The sequence below is a fragment of the Salvelinus fontinalis genome, chromosome 5, assembly GCF_029448725.1.
Source record: "Salvelinus fontinalis isolate EN_2023a chromosome 5, ASM2944872v1, whole genome shotgun sequence".
In the NCBI taxonomy this organism is placed as follows: domain Eukaryota; kingdom Metazoa; phylum Chordata; class Actinopteri; order Salmoniformes; family Salmonidae; genus Salvelinus; species Salvelinus fontinalis.
In genome coordinates, this window is record NC_074669.1 from 15,349,523 (window position 1) to 15,365,788 (window position 16,266).

The following is a 16,266-nucleotide window of genomic DNA, read 5'->3' on the forward strand; positions in this document are numbered from 1 at the left end:
GCCTTTTTTTCATTTTGGTAGTTGAACTTCTATCTCTAGATATTCTGAATATTGCAAATTGGCATGGCTTATCCATTTTTGATTTCTCTATTGCATATGGATTAAAAGCTCATGTTTCTAAATGTGAAATCTTATGTTAATATGACTGATGATAAAGAAATGGAAAATATTCCTGTAAAGGACTGTGTTAAATATTTAGGTATACATCTATCTAAAAATCACCTAGTCAGACACCATATGAATTTGTCTCTTAAAATTAAGAAAACCAAGAATGTATTTTATAATTGGCTACAAAAGGATCTATCTATACCTGGGAGAGTGCATCTGTCCAAGACTGTTTCGCTTCGTGTACCCCTCATTGTCTTTATTTGTAAATCCCTCTACCTGTAAATTGATCAACAAGACCTTCCTTTACTTCATCTGGAAAAATGTCTCACAAACTGAAAGTCAGTCCTCTCAAATAAAAGATCTGAAGGAGGTCTGGAAGTGTTGGATTTTGTTGACATAAATAACACTTTCCAGATCAATTGGTTGAAAATATGTTTGGTCAATACAGAATCAATTTGGTATTTAATTCCAAACAATGTGTTTAATTAGTTGGGAGGTCTTCCATTTTTACTGAAATGTAATTATATTCCTGAAAGACTAGCTGCTACATTGGCTAGGTTTCACCAACAAGCTTTAATGTCCTGGAAAATATGTTTCCTCCTAACTTTTCCCTGCATAAGTTTCTTTTGTGGAATAATTCAGACATAACTGTAAGGAATAAGTCATTGTTCTACCCTAGCTGGCCTGAAAGGAATGTTAACTCTGTTCTTGATGTGTTTGACAACAGGGGTAATATTCTTTCATATGAACAATTTATAACATTGAATGAGTTTCGAATACTTTTCAGAGTTTTCAGTGCCATTCCCAGTGGTCTAACTACACTAATGAAAACTCACCTTAACTTTGGTGATGATCACAGAACTTATCCAGAACTCAGCCTGGAAGGCGTGGGCTTTCTTGAGAAATCGTATTGTAACAACATTAGACAATTTACGCCTTGAGGTAAACATTTTTAGTTTTCCTGACATTGTCTGTAAAAAGCTTGGTTGATGCCGTACAAATACTGCATACCAAACAAATTTAAGGAAGTGCACTTTAAGAATCTACATAAGATACACCAATGTAATTCTATATTGGTCAAATTTGTGGATATTGATATCTGCGTTTTCTGCGAAAAAAGTGAAATTCTTGTTCTATGAATGTAAATCTGTGATAGATTTTGGGGGAAACCTTACAGAATACATATTTAGCTTTTTGAACACTACCCATGTTTTTGACATGAAGGATATAATGTTACTATTGCAATGATAACAAGACCATTGAAATTGTGATTTTTTTTTAAATTCTTGATGCCAAATACTTTATACAATCAAAATTCCAGAATTCTATACCAAAATTACAAATATTTCTAATGTATTTGAATCATCTTGTTAAGACATTATCTATAGATAATAACAAATATAATAACATCTTGAATCATTGAGATTTTTTCAGGGTGAATGCAATTGCACTTGTTTTCTTGTTTTTACCTGTATTTTGTTTTGTGTTAGACATGTTTGACGTAGTGATGTAAGTTGTTGATTGCTGATAATTTGTATAACAAATACAAATTAAAAGTCAGGAGAAGAGGAATTTTGGGACAGGGACACAGAAAGCTTGATTTCTGAGAATTTCTAAGGGGACAAAATAGGAACGAGAGGTCGAAGAAAATGAGGAAAGCAGAGGTTGGATTTGAATTTGAGGAAGATGGCGATAAAAATGGAGATGGGGTGCTGAAGAAGATTGATGTCAAGTGATCACAGTGAGCCATGAGAATTGTATTTGTCCAGCTCACCAAAGAAATTCCACCAACAGACTCAGAGAAAGGTGAAGACCTTCCACTGCTCTCAGTGTGGGCAACGTTTCAGCCGGGCAGAGAACCAAAAGAGACATCAGTGAATACACACAGGAGAGAAGCCTTACCACTGCTCCCTGTGTGGGAAGAGTTTTAGCCAAGCACATGACCTAAATATACACAACTGTGTGAAACCAATTTGGGGAAAAAAGATCAGAATTGGGCTGCCTGTGTAAACGCAGCCTAATTAACTTCAAGGAAGCTGCATCTCACATATTGTACCATTCACAAAACAGATACAGCACTTGAACAGGTAAGACGTGATAAAGAAACTTTCTGACTCAATTCCACATTGATTCCATTCTTACCTCATAGGCACTGTCTCTCTATACATCATCATCCCACAACATCTGGTCAACACCTGGTCCTGCATCATTCATCACCACAACTGTGTGAAACCTACTTCTTCACACAGTATTATTGTTTGTTTTCATTTTCACCAAAGTCTCTTCCTCCACATTGAGCCAGGGGTGGGCTGTGATACCCACTCCTCCCCTAGGTGATGGACATTATAGCCTCAAATCATTACAAGCTATGGAACATGTGGAGGTGAAACATGAATGACTGCTGAGCCGAGGGAGGGACTGGCACGGCTCATTGCTGTGCTGTGCTGTGCTGTGCTGTGCTGTGCTGTGCTGTGTTGTGTTGTGCTGTGCTGTGCTGTGCTGTGCTGTGCTGTGCTTGGGAGATGAGGCAGGAGCAGAGATCAGGGGCATGCAGATTTTAACCCAATTTCTGTTCTGGAAGAAAACACCCTGCAAAGAGGCAAACTTATCTTTGTAATTATTTCATAGCCAAACATGATGTGTGTGTTGTATCATTCTGGCGGCTAGAAGTGCACTGGGGGTACATAATAATTCCACATCTTATCAACAAGATACTTCTGAAATAATATTGGCTACATATTTTATCTATCAGCAATCAGATTTTTCAGTACAAGTCTTTAACAAGTGGGAGTTATTATCAGTTATAGTGGGTACTAGTGTGTGTAGGATGTTAGGGGTTGACATAATGAAATATAATCGCTCTTGCTGAGGCAGCAGCCTTGAAGTTGTTCTCTGTGAGTGCATATCTTCTTCTGAGACCTCTGCAATCACATGGCCCAAATCTGATATATCTTTTCAACTAATTGGTCTTTGACCAATCACATCAGCTCGTTTCATATCAGCATTTTCAGAGCTGATCTAATTGGTCAAAAGACCAATTAGTGAAACAAATATCAGAATTGGGCTGCCTGTGTGAACTCCATGGGAGTCAGTTTCTCTTTGCTATCCCCACCACTGCTTAGAGGTTTGTCAGGCAACTAAGATGAGCCAAGTTTCTTCTTTCATCTTTTTCTCGCCCCAAATTCATTCTTAGCTTTTAGTGCTTTAATTAAGGTTTTTACAGCCATTATTATGTAAGGCCATCACTGGAGGCCTTATGATAATATGTGACTGTTGGCATTATAAACACGTGGTACTCTGCCACCCTGTGTGATTCAGTCTTAAGCTTGGCCTGAGGCTCTAGTACCTACAGGATGCTGCTTGGGAGGTAGACTCAGATCACTTTGGGTGATTGCATTCAGGGGATGCAAAACTGAACAGGGAGGATGGTAGTTGAGTTGACAGGTAGGGGTTGAAATTGTTAAAAAAATATTTCTAGTTTACAAGGGGGTCATTTTTGGTTAACACTTTATTTGGAGATGCTCTACAGACTATCAATAACATTTCAACTATCTACTAGCCCCACAGGTGGTTGGTGGCACCTTAATTGGGGAGGACGGGCTCGTGGTAACGACCTGAGCAGAATCAGTGGAATGGTATCAAATACATCAAACACATATTTTCAATGTGTTTGATGCCATTCCATTCACTCCGTTCCAGCCATTATTATGAGCCGTTGTCCCCTCAGCAGCCTCCACTGACTAGCCCTAACCTTAACCCTTATCCTAACCCTAAACTTAACCCTTACCTTAACCTTTATCCTAAACCTAACCCTGACCTTAGCAAGTAGTTGCTTACCAACAGATAGTTTGTTGATGGTATGGCCATCTTTAGAGAATCTACAGATGGAAGATCCAAATAAAGTGACTATTTTTTGTTAACAAGGGGGATATCATCACCCCACATCTCCCCCTCAATTTGACACAATTGCATCAGTATGTCTATGGTTTGGGTGTGGATGCAAGTAGAGGATAAAATGTGATCAATAGGTTGTGGAACATGTCCATCCACACATAAAGGTCATGAAGGGTAATAAAGAAAGCCAAGACGCCAAAGACATGGAAGTGTCAGTTTATTAATGGAGGCGTGCATGATGCAATCTGTATGGAATTGCTTCATCCACACAAGCCTCTGAGAAGTGAGTAACCCATTACAAACAGATCAGGTACTGGATCGATGTCTTCTGAGCTGCCTTGAATGAGAAAAATGTTGGGTTTCATTAAGGTCCCGCACTAATTTACTATCCCATTTTTCTTATGTCACGGGACATTCACAAGTAAAGGAAAGATCTCGACGACAGCACAACAAACCAGGACTCAATGCATAGGGTTATACAGTTAGAATACAGTATTTCAACATGTTTTATTTTACAAAGGTATGTATATGTTATAGGAAACAGGAAATAAAAATAACTGCACGGCAGTAAGAAAGCTAATTGTCGAGTATAGATACAGTCCTTTTTCATACACTGAATCACGGGCAAAACACACCATTGGAACAAATTGCGCTATACTTAATATTCTACATTTGTCACTTTGTCTCAAGACTAATTTAGGAATGCCAGACATTTTAGGGGAAAACCGTCTCAGGTTGGCCACTGCTTTACATTTGTTTATTTGGGCTGTTGTCATAGCCACCATAGTCCTACTATAAGCATACAACACAGACACCCAAAATAAATGCACACATTAAATCTGCAACCATAGAAATTATTCTGAAATGTGTTTAGCCTGTTGATACGCAATGGCTGCCGCAGAGTTCTAGCATTTGACAGCATATACATATCACACTCGCAAATACATTGCTGTGTCTTCTATAACTATAATCGTTTCGTTATACTCACCAATAGAACAATAAAAATGATATCACCGTCATATAAGGCACATGTTAGTTAAAGAAAGGCTTGCACTAAGCTTTTTCATCACTCTAGCAGACGTGGAATCTGCTATGGTAAACAACAACAGAGTTAGAGGAGGATGCAGTCTGCAGTCTGCATGCAATTAAGATCAAAAACATCCTCGGCTGATACCATTATGCAAAGTGCCACACCGTTCTGTGCTGAGTGGGCAGTGCCAAGTGCAGCTTGGCCAGGTTGCCCGCTAGCTGCTTCGTACAAACCTCACTCTACCAAAGGCAGGAATATCATTAACATTCTGGGATCGGGAATGCAAACATCTAATCTGACACTTGACCACACACAGACTGATGGTCAAATTCAGAGAGCTTGTAAATAAAAAAAATCTGTCGTCAATGGTGTAAGAGGAAAATTAAAACCACCCCTGAACAAGGTGCAGGGTAACACGTTTGAATTGGCAAAAAATATCCAATAAAACAATGATAAAATCAGACCAGGCAGCAACTCAACCTGGGGCTATAGAATTCCATATCAATGTGTATTGCAATTCATTATTATGTACAGTACCAGTCAAAAGTATGAACACATCTACTCATGCAAGGGTTTTCCTTTATTCGTACTATTTTCTACATTGTAGAATAATAGTGAAGACATCAAAACTATGAAATAACACATATGGAATCACATATTAACCAAAAAATTGTTAAACAAATCCAAATATATTTTATATTTGAGATTCTTCAAAGTAGCCACCCTTTCCCTTGACAGCTTTGCACACTCTTGGCATTTTCTCAACCAGCTTCACCCGGAATGCTTTTCCAACAGTCTCACTGCAGAATGCTGTGGTAGCCATGCTAGTTAAGTGTGCCTTAAATTCTAAATAAATCACTGACAGTGTCACCAACAAGGCACTCCCACACCATCACACCTCCTCCTCCATGCTTCACGGTGGGAACTACACATGCGGAGATCACATGCGGAGATCCGTTCACCTACTCTGTGTCTCACAAAAACACCGCAGTTGGAACCAAAAATCTAAAATTTAGACTCATCAGACCAAAGGACAGATTCCCACCGGTCTCTTCTTCTTATTGGTGTCCTTTAGTAGTGGTTTCTTTGCAGCAATTAGACCACGAAGGCCTGATTCATGCAGTCTCCTCTGAACAATTGATGTTGAGATGTGTCTATTACTTGGACTCTGTGAAGCATTTATTTGGGCTGCAATTTCTGAGGCTGGTAACTCTAATGAACGTATCCTCTGCAGCAGAGGTAACTCTGGGTCTTCCTTTCCTTTGGCAGTCCTCATGAGAGCCAGTTTCATCATAGCGCTTGATGGTTTTTGCGATTGCACTAGAAGAAACTTTCAAAGTTCTTGAAATGTTCCGGATTGACTGATCTTCATGTCTTAAAGTAATGATGGACTGTCATTTCTCTTTGCTTATTTGAGCTGTTCTTGCCATAATATGGACTTGGTATTTTACCAAATAGGTCTATCTTCTGTATTTCACCCCTACCATGTCACAACACAACTGATTGACTCAAAGAAGGAGAGAAATTCCACAAATTAACTTTTAACAAGGCACACCTGTTCATTTAAATGTTTAACACTTTTGTGGTTACTACATGATTCCATATATGTTATTTCTTAGTTTTGATGTCTTCACTATTATTCTACAATGTATAAAATAGTAAAAATAAAGAAAAACCCTGGAATGAGTAGGTGTGTCCAAACTTTTGACTGGCACTGTAAATAAATGAACCTGACTTGTGACACATTATACCAACGATGGTGCATGTTGTAAAAATCATTATTAATTTAAAAGTGTACGATTTCCATTTAGTAGAAGCTTACAAAATGGGATATTAATAGTAATTTGGCATAGAATAAGGAAACTCAAAACACTATGAACAACTTGTAACATCATGGTCATATTACTTAGTAAGTTAGCTACTATAATATATCTGCTGTCATATTACTTAGTAAGTTAGCTACTATAATATATCTGCTGTCATATTACTTAGTAAGTTAGCTACTATAATATATCTGCTGTCATATTATTTATATTTCCTCAGTATATTTTCACTCAAGTACTAAAGTATTGCTGTTTCACTACTGTAGATGAAATGGTAAACAACAAATCTATATTTATATATTCTATAAAGTAAAACACATGAAAAATGTTATGTTATTGCAGAATGTATGCTTGACTGGCTACAGAGTAAAATGTAATTCACCTGACTTAAAATGTAATTTAATGCTATTCAAAATATATTACATGATTTGGGAGATATTTAGCTTAAAAAAAATAAAACATTATAAACTGGAGGTCAAAACTAACTGAGGTGCCAGTGGAATGTGTGAGAATGTACTCCAACAAGGGGAAATAGCTGTGTTATGGATGTTTGAGTGTGAGGGCATATTGGCAACCAAACCCTGCCATCGAGCTATGAATCAAAATAAAAATACAATTAAAACCAATAATTTGGAAAATCACAAGTCGACCTGTCACAAGTCGACCAGTCACAAGTCGACCAGTCACAAGTCGACCAGTCACAAGTCGACCAGTCACAAGTCGACCAGTCACAAGTCGACCAGTCACAAGTCGGCCTGTCACAAGTCGGCCTGTCACAAGTCGGCCTGTCACAAGTCGGCCTGTCACAAGTCGGCCTGTCACAAGTCGGCCTGTCACAAGTCGGCCTGTCATTTCCAAGAAGAGCCTGTGTATAGTTAGCCTGAACGTTTGGTCTGTGTAGAGGAGCTCAGTGGGAGAACGGGCTCCTGTGTGTCAGTGACTAGTGGAGATTAAAATAACAGATATGGCATCCACCCTCTGGCCTGACAGTAGGCATTCCGTGCACACACACACACACACGCACACACATCCACACCCACATCCACACACTGGCTATAGAAACACAATACACACCACAAGGCAGTCCATTTTAAAATATCATTTCTCCTTATAAAGCTTTCCGCATAAAGACTGCACAATAAAAAATATATCATACAGTTCTTACAACTTTTCTAGACAGGATGAAATTGAACATCTGATTATCTCTTTGTGCCAAGCAGTGTTCAACACAGGGGCTTATTTCCCGGGGCTGGCCCCTGTTACATTGTGGGAACAGCCAGAGTGAGTGTTAACGACCAATTATTTCAGTTTGGCAAGTGTACTTAAGTTAAGGCGTTCCTACAGTATGATGACATGTGTAACCCATCATCATCTCTCTGTCTTTGCTTCATTGGTCCTATTCTGTTCCACTCTGCAGACTCTGATCTGTCTTTGTTTCATTGGTCCTATTCTGTTCCACTCTGCAGACTCTGATCTGTCCCACATTCTGGGCCTGCTGGGTTGAAGGTGTCAACATCAAGGCCTTGCGGGACCCCTTTCTCTGTTTCTTTCTCCTCCGCCAGGATAAATAAGCCCCTGTGGACACTGGTGGCACGGTACCATCTCCCTCCATCCCTCCCTCTCCGTCTCAGTGGCTCCTGCAGTGGGTTAGAGGTCTGTCACTTTGTTCTCAAGGGCGGCTGCTATCCGCTGAAGCCGCAGGGTGAGCTGTTTACTCTGGGCTGCCGGGTCCTCATCTAGGGACTGGATGATCTGTAGAGAGATGGGGAGAGAGGGAGGGGGGAGGGAGAGACAGAGAAATATTGAGATAGGGTGAGAAGAGACAGAGAGACAGAGAGACAGAGGTAGAGAGAGGGGGAGACAGAGAGAGAAAGAGGGATACAGAGCGCGAGAGAGAGAGAGGGATACAGAGAGAGCGAGAGCGAGAGCGAGAGCGAGAGAGCACTGCCATTAGATCACCAGTCAGGGCATACTGGACCACTGTTGGAACGACCACTCTAAGAAAAACAGCCATTGCATGGCTTCAAGTACTAAGGGAGGAAGCTTAAAAAAATCAATTCCCTGAGCAATTTGCCATTTCAAGTAAACTACCACAGAACTACTTTCAATTAAAACTCCTTGTAATTGCGCTAACGATTAGAAAATATGACCCAGCAGTGCTGTGGGAGCACTTCTGCCTGGAATGTAAAGTGAATGGCCTCTTACCCCGTCGTAGTATTTGCTGGCGTACTGGTAGAGCTGATGCAGAGCCACTTGCGTGTTGAGTTTGTCTGTATGAGTCTGGAGGACACAACATAGGATTCAGAGATTCTTACAGACAGGCTTGAGTCACACAATCTTAGAGCAGAATGAACCAAGTCTATGACTAACTTTATAAAATGTTACCTTCACTAACATTTCAAATGGTGCACCACTAAAATAGATTAACCTGTCTAGGATGAGGGTGCCGCTAGCGGCACTCCCCCCCCACCCCCACTGAAAAACCAGTGCCGCGAAATTCAAAAAAAATATTTTTTTTAAATATTTAACTTTCACACATTAAAGTCCAATACAGCTAATGAAAGACACAGATCTTGTGAATCCAGCCAACATGTCCGATTTTTAAAATGTTTTACAGGGAAGACACAATATGTAAAGATGTACATCTATTACCTAAAAACACATTAGCATAATCCACCATCTTTTATTTGTCCACCAACACCAGTAGCTATCACCAATTCGGCTAAACTAAGATATTTATAGCCCCTAACCAAGAAAAAAACTCATCAGATGACAGTCTGATAACATATTTATGGTATGGGATAGGTTTTGTTAGAAAAAAGTGCATATTTCAGGTAGATGGCATAGGTTACAATTGCACCCACCGTCACAAATGGACTAGAAAAACTACATTGAGCAACGTGTTTACCTACTTACTAATCATCAAACATTTCGTAAAAATACACAGCATACACTAATCGAAAGACACAGATCCTGTGAATACAGACAATATTTCAGATTTTCTAAGTGTCTTACAGCGAAAACACAATAAATCGTTATATTAGCATAGCACATAGCACATAGCAGCCCAGCATTGATTCTAGCCAAAGTGAGCGATAAAAGTCAACATCGCCAAAATATATTAATTTTTTCACTAACCTTCTCAGAATTCTTCAGATGACACTCCTGTAACATCATATTACACAATCCATATAGAGTTTGATCGAAAATTTTTATATTTAGCCACCAAAATCATGGTTAGACAATGTGAAATGTAGCCCAGCTGGTGAGAAAATGTCCGTGCGCCACTTAGACAGTGATCTACTCTTATACATAAATACTCATAAACGTGACTAAAAAATATAGGGTGGACAGGGATTGATAGACAATTTAATTCTTAATACAATCGCGGAATTACATTTTTTAAATTATCCTTACTTTTCAATACAGTTTGCGCCAAGCGAAGCTACGTCAAAAAACATGGCGTCCTAAGCCACTAACATTTTTCGACAGAAACACGATTTATCATAATAAAAATGTCCTACTTTGAGCTGTTCTTCCATCAGTATCTTGGGCAAAGGATCCTTTCTTGGGTCCAATCGTCTTTTGGTGGAAAGCTGTCCTCTTGCCATGTGGAAATGCCAACTGCGTTCGGGATGAACTGGAAGCGTGCCCAGCAATTCACAGCGTTTCAGAAATAAATGTCCCAAAATCGCACTAAACGGATATAAATTGCTATAAAACGCTTTAAATTAACTACCTTATGATGTTTTTAACTCCCATAACGAGTAGAAACATGACCAGAGTAATATTACTCCCTCCACTAATGCTTGGAACAGGTGCGGGTCGGTGTCCTCTAGGCGCATGACGCAGCTCCAAAAGAGTGACTAGCCTCAGGGTTTTTTAATTTGTAGTGCCTGTGAACGCGCAATCGACCCCATTCAAATCGTCATCACGTAAAGGCATCCAGGGGAAGACGTAAGCAGTGTCCGTATACTCATAGCAATAACAGTGCCCTTTTAACTGACTCCAGATCAGGGGCCAAAATCTCTGAAATCTGACTCCATGTCAGGGAAATTGCTGTAGAATGACTTCTGTTCCACTTAGAGACAAAATTTCAACTCCTATAGAAACTATAGACTGTTTTCTATCCAATAATAATAATAATATGCATATTGTACGATCAAGAATTTTGTGGGAAGCCGTTTCAAAAATTACACGATTAGCATAAATAGTGACAACAGCGCCCCCATCCTCAACAGGTTTTAAGAGACCAATGCAAAATTATCAGTTTCTCTGGTTTTACTATTTATAGGTATGTGTTTGGGGAAAATTAACATTTTTGTGCAAATCTACAAATTACTGACAACATTTCTCCCAAATTCCAAATAAAAATGTTGTCATTTAGAACATTTATTTGCAGAAAAGGACAACTGGTGAAAATAACAAAAATGATGCAGTGTTGTCAGGCCTCGAATAATGCAAAGATAATAAGTTTATATTCATTTTAAATACTATACTAATGTATAGCAGGACAATGCTCCATGTGACACAGCCAGGTCAATCAAGGTGTGGATGGAGGACCACCAGATCAAGACCCTGTCATGGCCAGCCCAATCTCCAGACCTGAACCCCATTGAAAACCTCTGGAATGTGATCAACAGGAAGATGGATGGTCACAAGCCATTTAACAAAGCAGAGCTGCTTGAATTTTTGCGCCAGTCTCCACTAGTCTTTCACATCAATGTGAAAGATTAGTGGAGAACATGCCAAGACGCATGAAAGCTGTGATTGAAAATCAGGGTTATTCCACCAAATATTGATTTCTGAACTCTTCCTAAGTTAAAACATTAGTATTGTGTTGGTAATTTTTTTTTGCATTTTTCGAGGCCTGACAACACTGCATATTTTTTTGTTATTTTCACCAGTTGTCATTTTCTGCAAATAAATGCTCTAAATGACAATATTTTTATTTGGAATTTGGAAGAAATGTTGTCAGTAGTTTATAGAATGAAACAAAAATGTAAATTTTTCCCAAACACATACCTATAAATAGTAAAACCAGAGAAACTGATAATTTTGCATTGGTCTCTTAATATTTTCCAGAGCTGTATATCTGTGTCCCAAATGGAACTCTATTCCCTGCATCATTGGTTCCAAACAGAGGTACTTGGACTTTGGAAGACTCATGAGACCACAGACCTACTGGTAAAATGCACATGAGGCGTACTTCAGGGATACTCCGGGCAGAGTCAAATTCAGTTGGTGGTACGGTAACAGAAAAAGGTTGGGAACCACTGCTCTACAAGGTACACTACTTTTGACCAGGGCTCTATGGGCCCTGGTCAAAAGTAGTGCACTACATAGGGAATAGGGTACCAGTTGGGATGCCACCATAGATCGAGGGCAGAGGGCAGAGAGAAAGGTTTTCCTTACCCGAGACACCTCTGCCAGATGAGTGTTCATGTCCTGGTCGCTGACTGATACCATCTGTCTGATGCCCTTGTAGTAACTAAACACAGACAGACAGAGATAAGATCATAATCACTATACATTACATATTGACAGGCCTCTGCCGACAATGTACCAGCATTGTAGGCAAGAATCAAAATAAATTGATCAGGTCATTGGGAACTTCTGACGATACGTACTCATCGACCATCTTCTTGTAGGTGGAGATCTCCTTTGCATAGAGTAGTTTGTTGCTTGGAGAGTCCTGGTAGAGATAGGAGAGAATAAACAAAATGATAATCATAATACTCTTCTCTGTTACCTCACAGAGGTAAACAACTATCAATAGATTTTGACCTCCTAATCACCTGCCTCCTCCCCCTCCCTCTCCTCCTCCTACGGCTCCCTCTTCCTCCCTTTCTCCTCCTTCCTTTCTCTTCCTCCTCCCTATCTCCTCCTCCTTTCCTCCTCCCTTTCCTCTTCCTTCTGCTCCCTCTTCCTTCTCCCTCCTCCTCCCGCTCCTCCTCTTTCCCCCTCCTCCTCCTCCTCCTCCTGGACTCACTCGGCTGAGTTTGTGCTCTGTCTTGGTGCAGGCGTCCATGAAGGTCTGAGCGATGACGGACAGCGAGGCGTCCACCACCTCTGTCACGTGGACGTCGAAGGTGAAGTGAGGGTTCTTCAGGATGTTCACCCAGAACCTCAGAGGCAAGCTGGTGGAGGAGAGAATAATTACTATCAGCTATCTATCTACTACAGTGTCAACACATCTGTCACACCAAATAATTCATTCATTTATGATTGAATGTCATGTTTAGTATCACCAAGGTACAATTAGTGGTACATGTACAGCACTAGTAGTACTTCTATTAGTGGTACATGTACAGCACTAGTAGTACTTCTATTACTGGTACATGTACAGCACTAGTAGTACTTCTATTACTGGTACATGTCAGGTTGACAACTCCTGACGGTTGACTTTCATATTTTCACCATTCAGTGGTACACATGCATCGGGCATGCCAAACTAATCGCAAAACTTTCCACTTTTGAATACTCGGTAGCCTCAAAACATAAGTAAACTAATAAGTCCATACAAATCCTCCAATAAAAGGTTGGTCCTGAATATCAAACAAGTCTAAAATAGGTTCTGATTAGTTTAAAAGCTGGGCCGATTGAGACAGACTAACATATTCATTCATATTGGCTTGCAACACCTCCCGGGAGATTGAGAAAACAACGGCAAAAAAAAACCCAACATCAATGTGATATAATAGTACAATTAAATTAGCTGGGGACGTAATTACCATGTTTGTTTGTTGTTATGGTTGATACACACATTCATATTTAATCCAAGAGGCCTCGGTTGGTTTGATAAACAAAACAAGCCCATGCCGACTGACTGTGGTATAGCATAATGAAATAGCTCATCCCCCTTCCTCTCATTCTCACATCGCCACGTCAATCACTGACATCTATATGCAACACGCTGTGTTGAATACTTGAGCTTTAACCAACTTGAAGTTAATTTATGTACTTAAATGCCAAGGGAGCACTCAGATTGAGAATACAGAGGAGATAGAAGTACTTTTATATTTGCATTCCGTATACTGATTACTTAGTCAGTGTGTTTCTTAGAGTGTCATCTCAGGAAGTGGGTTTGTGTGTGTGTGTGTACATACTTGCGTGTGTGTGTGTGCTTGCATATGTAGAAGTGTGTGTGGTTGTGTGATTGTGTGTGTGTGTGTGTATGTACCTGTTGGTCTTCCAGATGTGTACGGTCTCCTCATCCACGTTGTCATGTTTGAGGGCCTGCTCATCCAGGAAGTCAAAGAAGTACTTGATGGCGGGTGGCACCACCGCCCCGGAACACAACACACTGCGGAAGAAGTCATCCACAAACTGTTGCAGGGTTCCCTGGAATAACAGACGCACCAACAGAAACACAGTGTGAGGCAGGGCAGAGAGGTAGAGAGACGCCAAGTACCTCAGACCTGCGACCCAGTCAATAACACACTATGAAGACTGAATCTATCACATATTAGCACATAGCCATCCTCAAATAGATTTTCTTACGGAATGAATCTCAAAGATGAATTTATTTACTGAATGAAATGTAAAGGCTCGCACACATCGCAGCGAATGTGGATCTAGCGTTTGTCTGCCGATCGTTCAGCGTGCTGTGTTTCAGGGACCAACAGCTGTAGACGTCTGAGTGCCAACATTTAGGCAAATTGGTTGCCAAATTACGGGCGGCACTTTGTTCAAATGTGCTAAGTACTCTTGTCCAGCAAACGCTGTTAGTGTGTCTGAGCCCTAATTATAGTAAAACGTGGCAGGCCCACCTTGACAGAGAGCAGTCGTGTGAGATAGATCTCAGTGATGGCTTTGGTCATGGACTTGTCCTTCATGCCCCTCTTGGACTTCATCTCATCCAGCTCATCAGGCCGAACCAGATGGAACACCTTGTCATCCTCCAATAGGGCGTTTCCTAGTGGAGAGAGGAGACAAATTATACAAGCACTTTTCAGTAACACGTTTCTTAAAGCCTGCAGGTATAGGTTATAATGCACTGTGAGACTTGTCATAAGCATAATGTCTTATTATCATTTCCATGGTGAAGACTTACTCTCCTCTTGGTTATCCTGGTTCTGGTAATAGTTCTGTTGAGTGTGAAGAACCATGGACAGGACTAGAGTAGCATTGTCTCGCACCTGAAACCCACACAAACATACACACACAGGTCATCTGATTGGCAACTGATTGGTTGGGGTGGGGTTGATGCGGTAGGGGATCAGCCCTCTACCTGTTTATGTGTATAATCTTTAAAATACTCAATAAAAAACAGTGACCCAAAAATTACATTAAACTAGTAAAGAGCAGCATTAGGGCTTCTCTCTGTGACATCTAATAGATCAGTCTGTGGAGGAACATCACTCACATTGTAGTGGGCCAGCGTGTTGATGCGCCTCCACCTGCCCTCCTTCTGGGACGTCAGGTCCAGGTCTGACAGGATCTGCCCTGTGGAACCAGGACGCCACTCTGTGGCATAGGCAAGAACAGTAGCTCAGACCACCAGCCAACATGACTCACATTCAAATTCACATCCACTACCACTTAATTTACTAGTAGATGGTGCCAATTGTTTAAGGCTTGCTGACGTAAATGTATTCAAATGCAGTATCTTTGCAACACATGGTTTGGAATACTGACGATGTGTGTGTGTGTGAGTGTGTTCTCCTCTCACCCAGACTGACGCTGTCCACTTTGGGTCTCTGTGAGTAGGGCAGGTTCCTGTACACCGCCTCGATGATCTTCTCCTTCACCTGGGACACCGTGTCGCAGTTCAACACCTTGACGGGCGTCACGTCTGGCCCCTCCCCGTGCACCAGCACCTGCAGAGTCTGAGAGGAGGAACAGAGTCAACACCGTGAGGTCAGCCCGCTGAGGCAGCGTTACAGCGGCAACTACTGTAGGCAAGTGGTACTCTTTGACACCTGACAAGCGCTGTCGCCTCGTCCTGAGCTGACTATCGAGCAGCCACCGGCAGGGGACTCACTCCCCTCACTCTGACCAGGTGACACAGATCAATCAATTCAGACTGAATCCAAACAACTGACCACTAGATAGGGAGACTACACATTATACAAAGGATTTATTTGTAATTGAAGACTGTGTAATTTTGTTTTGTCATTCTTCTTTAACATAACCACAGGACGTGAGCTATTGCAACTGTAAATGTGTATCATTTGATATTGTCCTTGGAAAATGAATTACCACAGGGTTTACATACTTCTCCCTCCCTATGAACATTTTTGGGGGACTAGTTTAAGGCCTTGTGGGTGGGTTTTGAGTCGTCATTGTGCTGACATTCTAGAGAGACTTAAAAGAAAATAGCTGAGATTTTATTATCTGGCATTAGCAAAAAGACAGTTTAACACTTCTGACTAAGGTAGACTATACGTATACAGTGAGTCAGAACTT

General features: G+C 40.7%; 1 protein-coding gene across 4 annotated transcripts in view; it reads right to left on the reverse strand.

The window, feature by feature from the left end:
* Nucleotides 1-4,202: 4,202 nt before the first annotated feature.
* Nucleotides 4,203-16,266, reverse strand: part of LOC129855195 (plexin-B2-like) — a 201,902-nt gene continuing 189,838 nt past the window's right edge. For all 4 annotated transcript variants that reach the window (XM_055922609.1, XM_055922607.1, XM_055922610.1 and 1 more), the window contains 10 exons: nt 15,530-15,686; nt 15,224-15,324; nt 14,912-14,996; nt 14,628-14,773; nt 14,039-14,199; nt 12,848-12,995; nt 12,486-12,550; nt 12,271-12,346; nt 9,061-9,135; nt 4,203-8,607 (listed from right to left, as the gene is read on the reverse strand). In XM_055922609.1, coding sequence (XP_055778584.1) covers nt 8,503-8,607; nt 9,061-9,135; nt 12,271-12,346; nt 12,486-12,550; nt 12,848-12,995; nt 14,039-14,199; nt 14,628-14,773; nt 14,912-14,996; nt 15,224-15,324; nt 15,530-15,686 — 1,119 coding nt within the window. In that variant the 3' untranslated portion in view covers nt 4,203-8,502. The remainder of the gene's footprint in view (nt 8,608-9,060; nt 9,136-12,270; nt 12,347-12,485; nt 12,551-12,847; nt 12,996-14,038; nt 14,200-14,627; nt 14,774-14,911; nt 14,997-15,223; nt 15,325-15,529; nt 15,687-16,266) is intronic.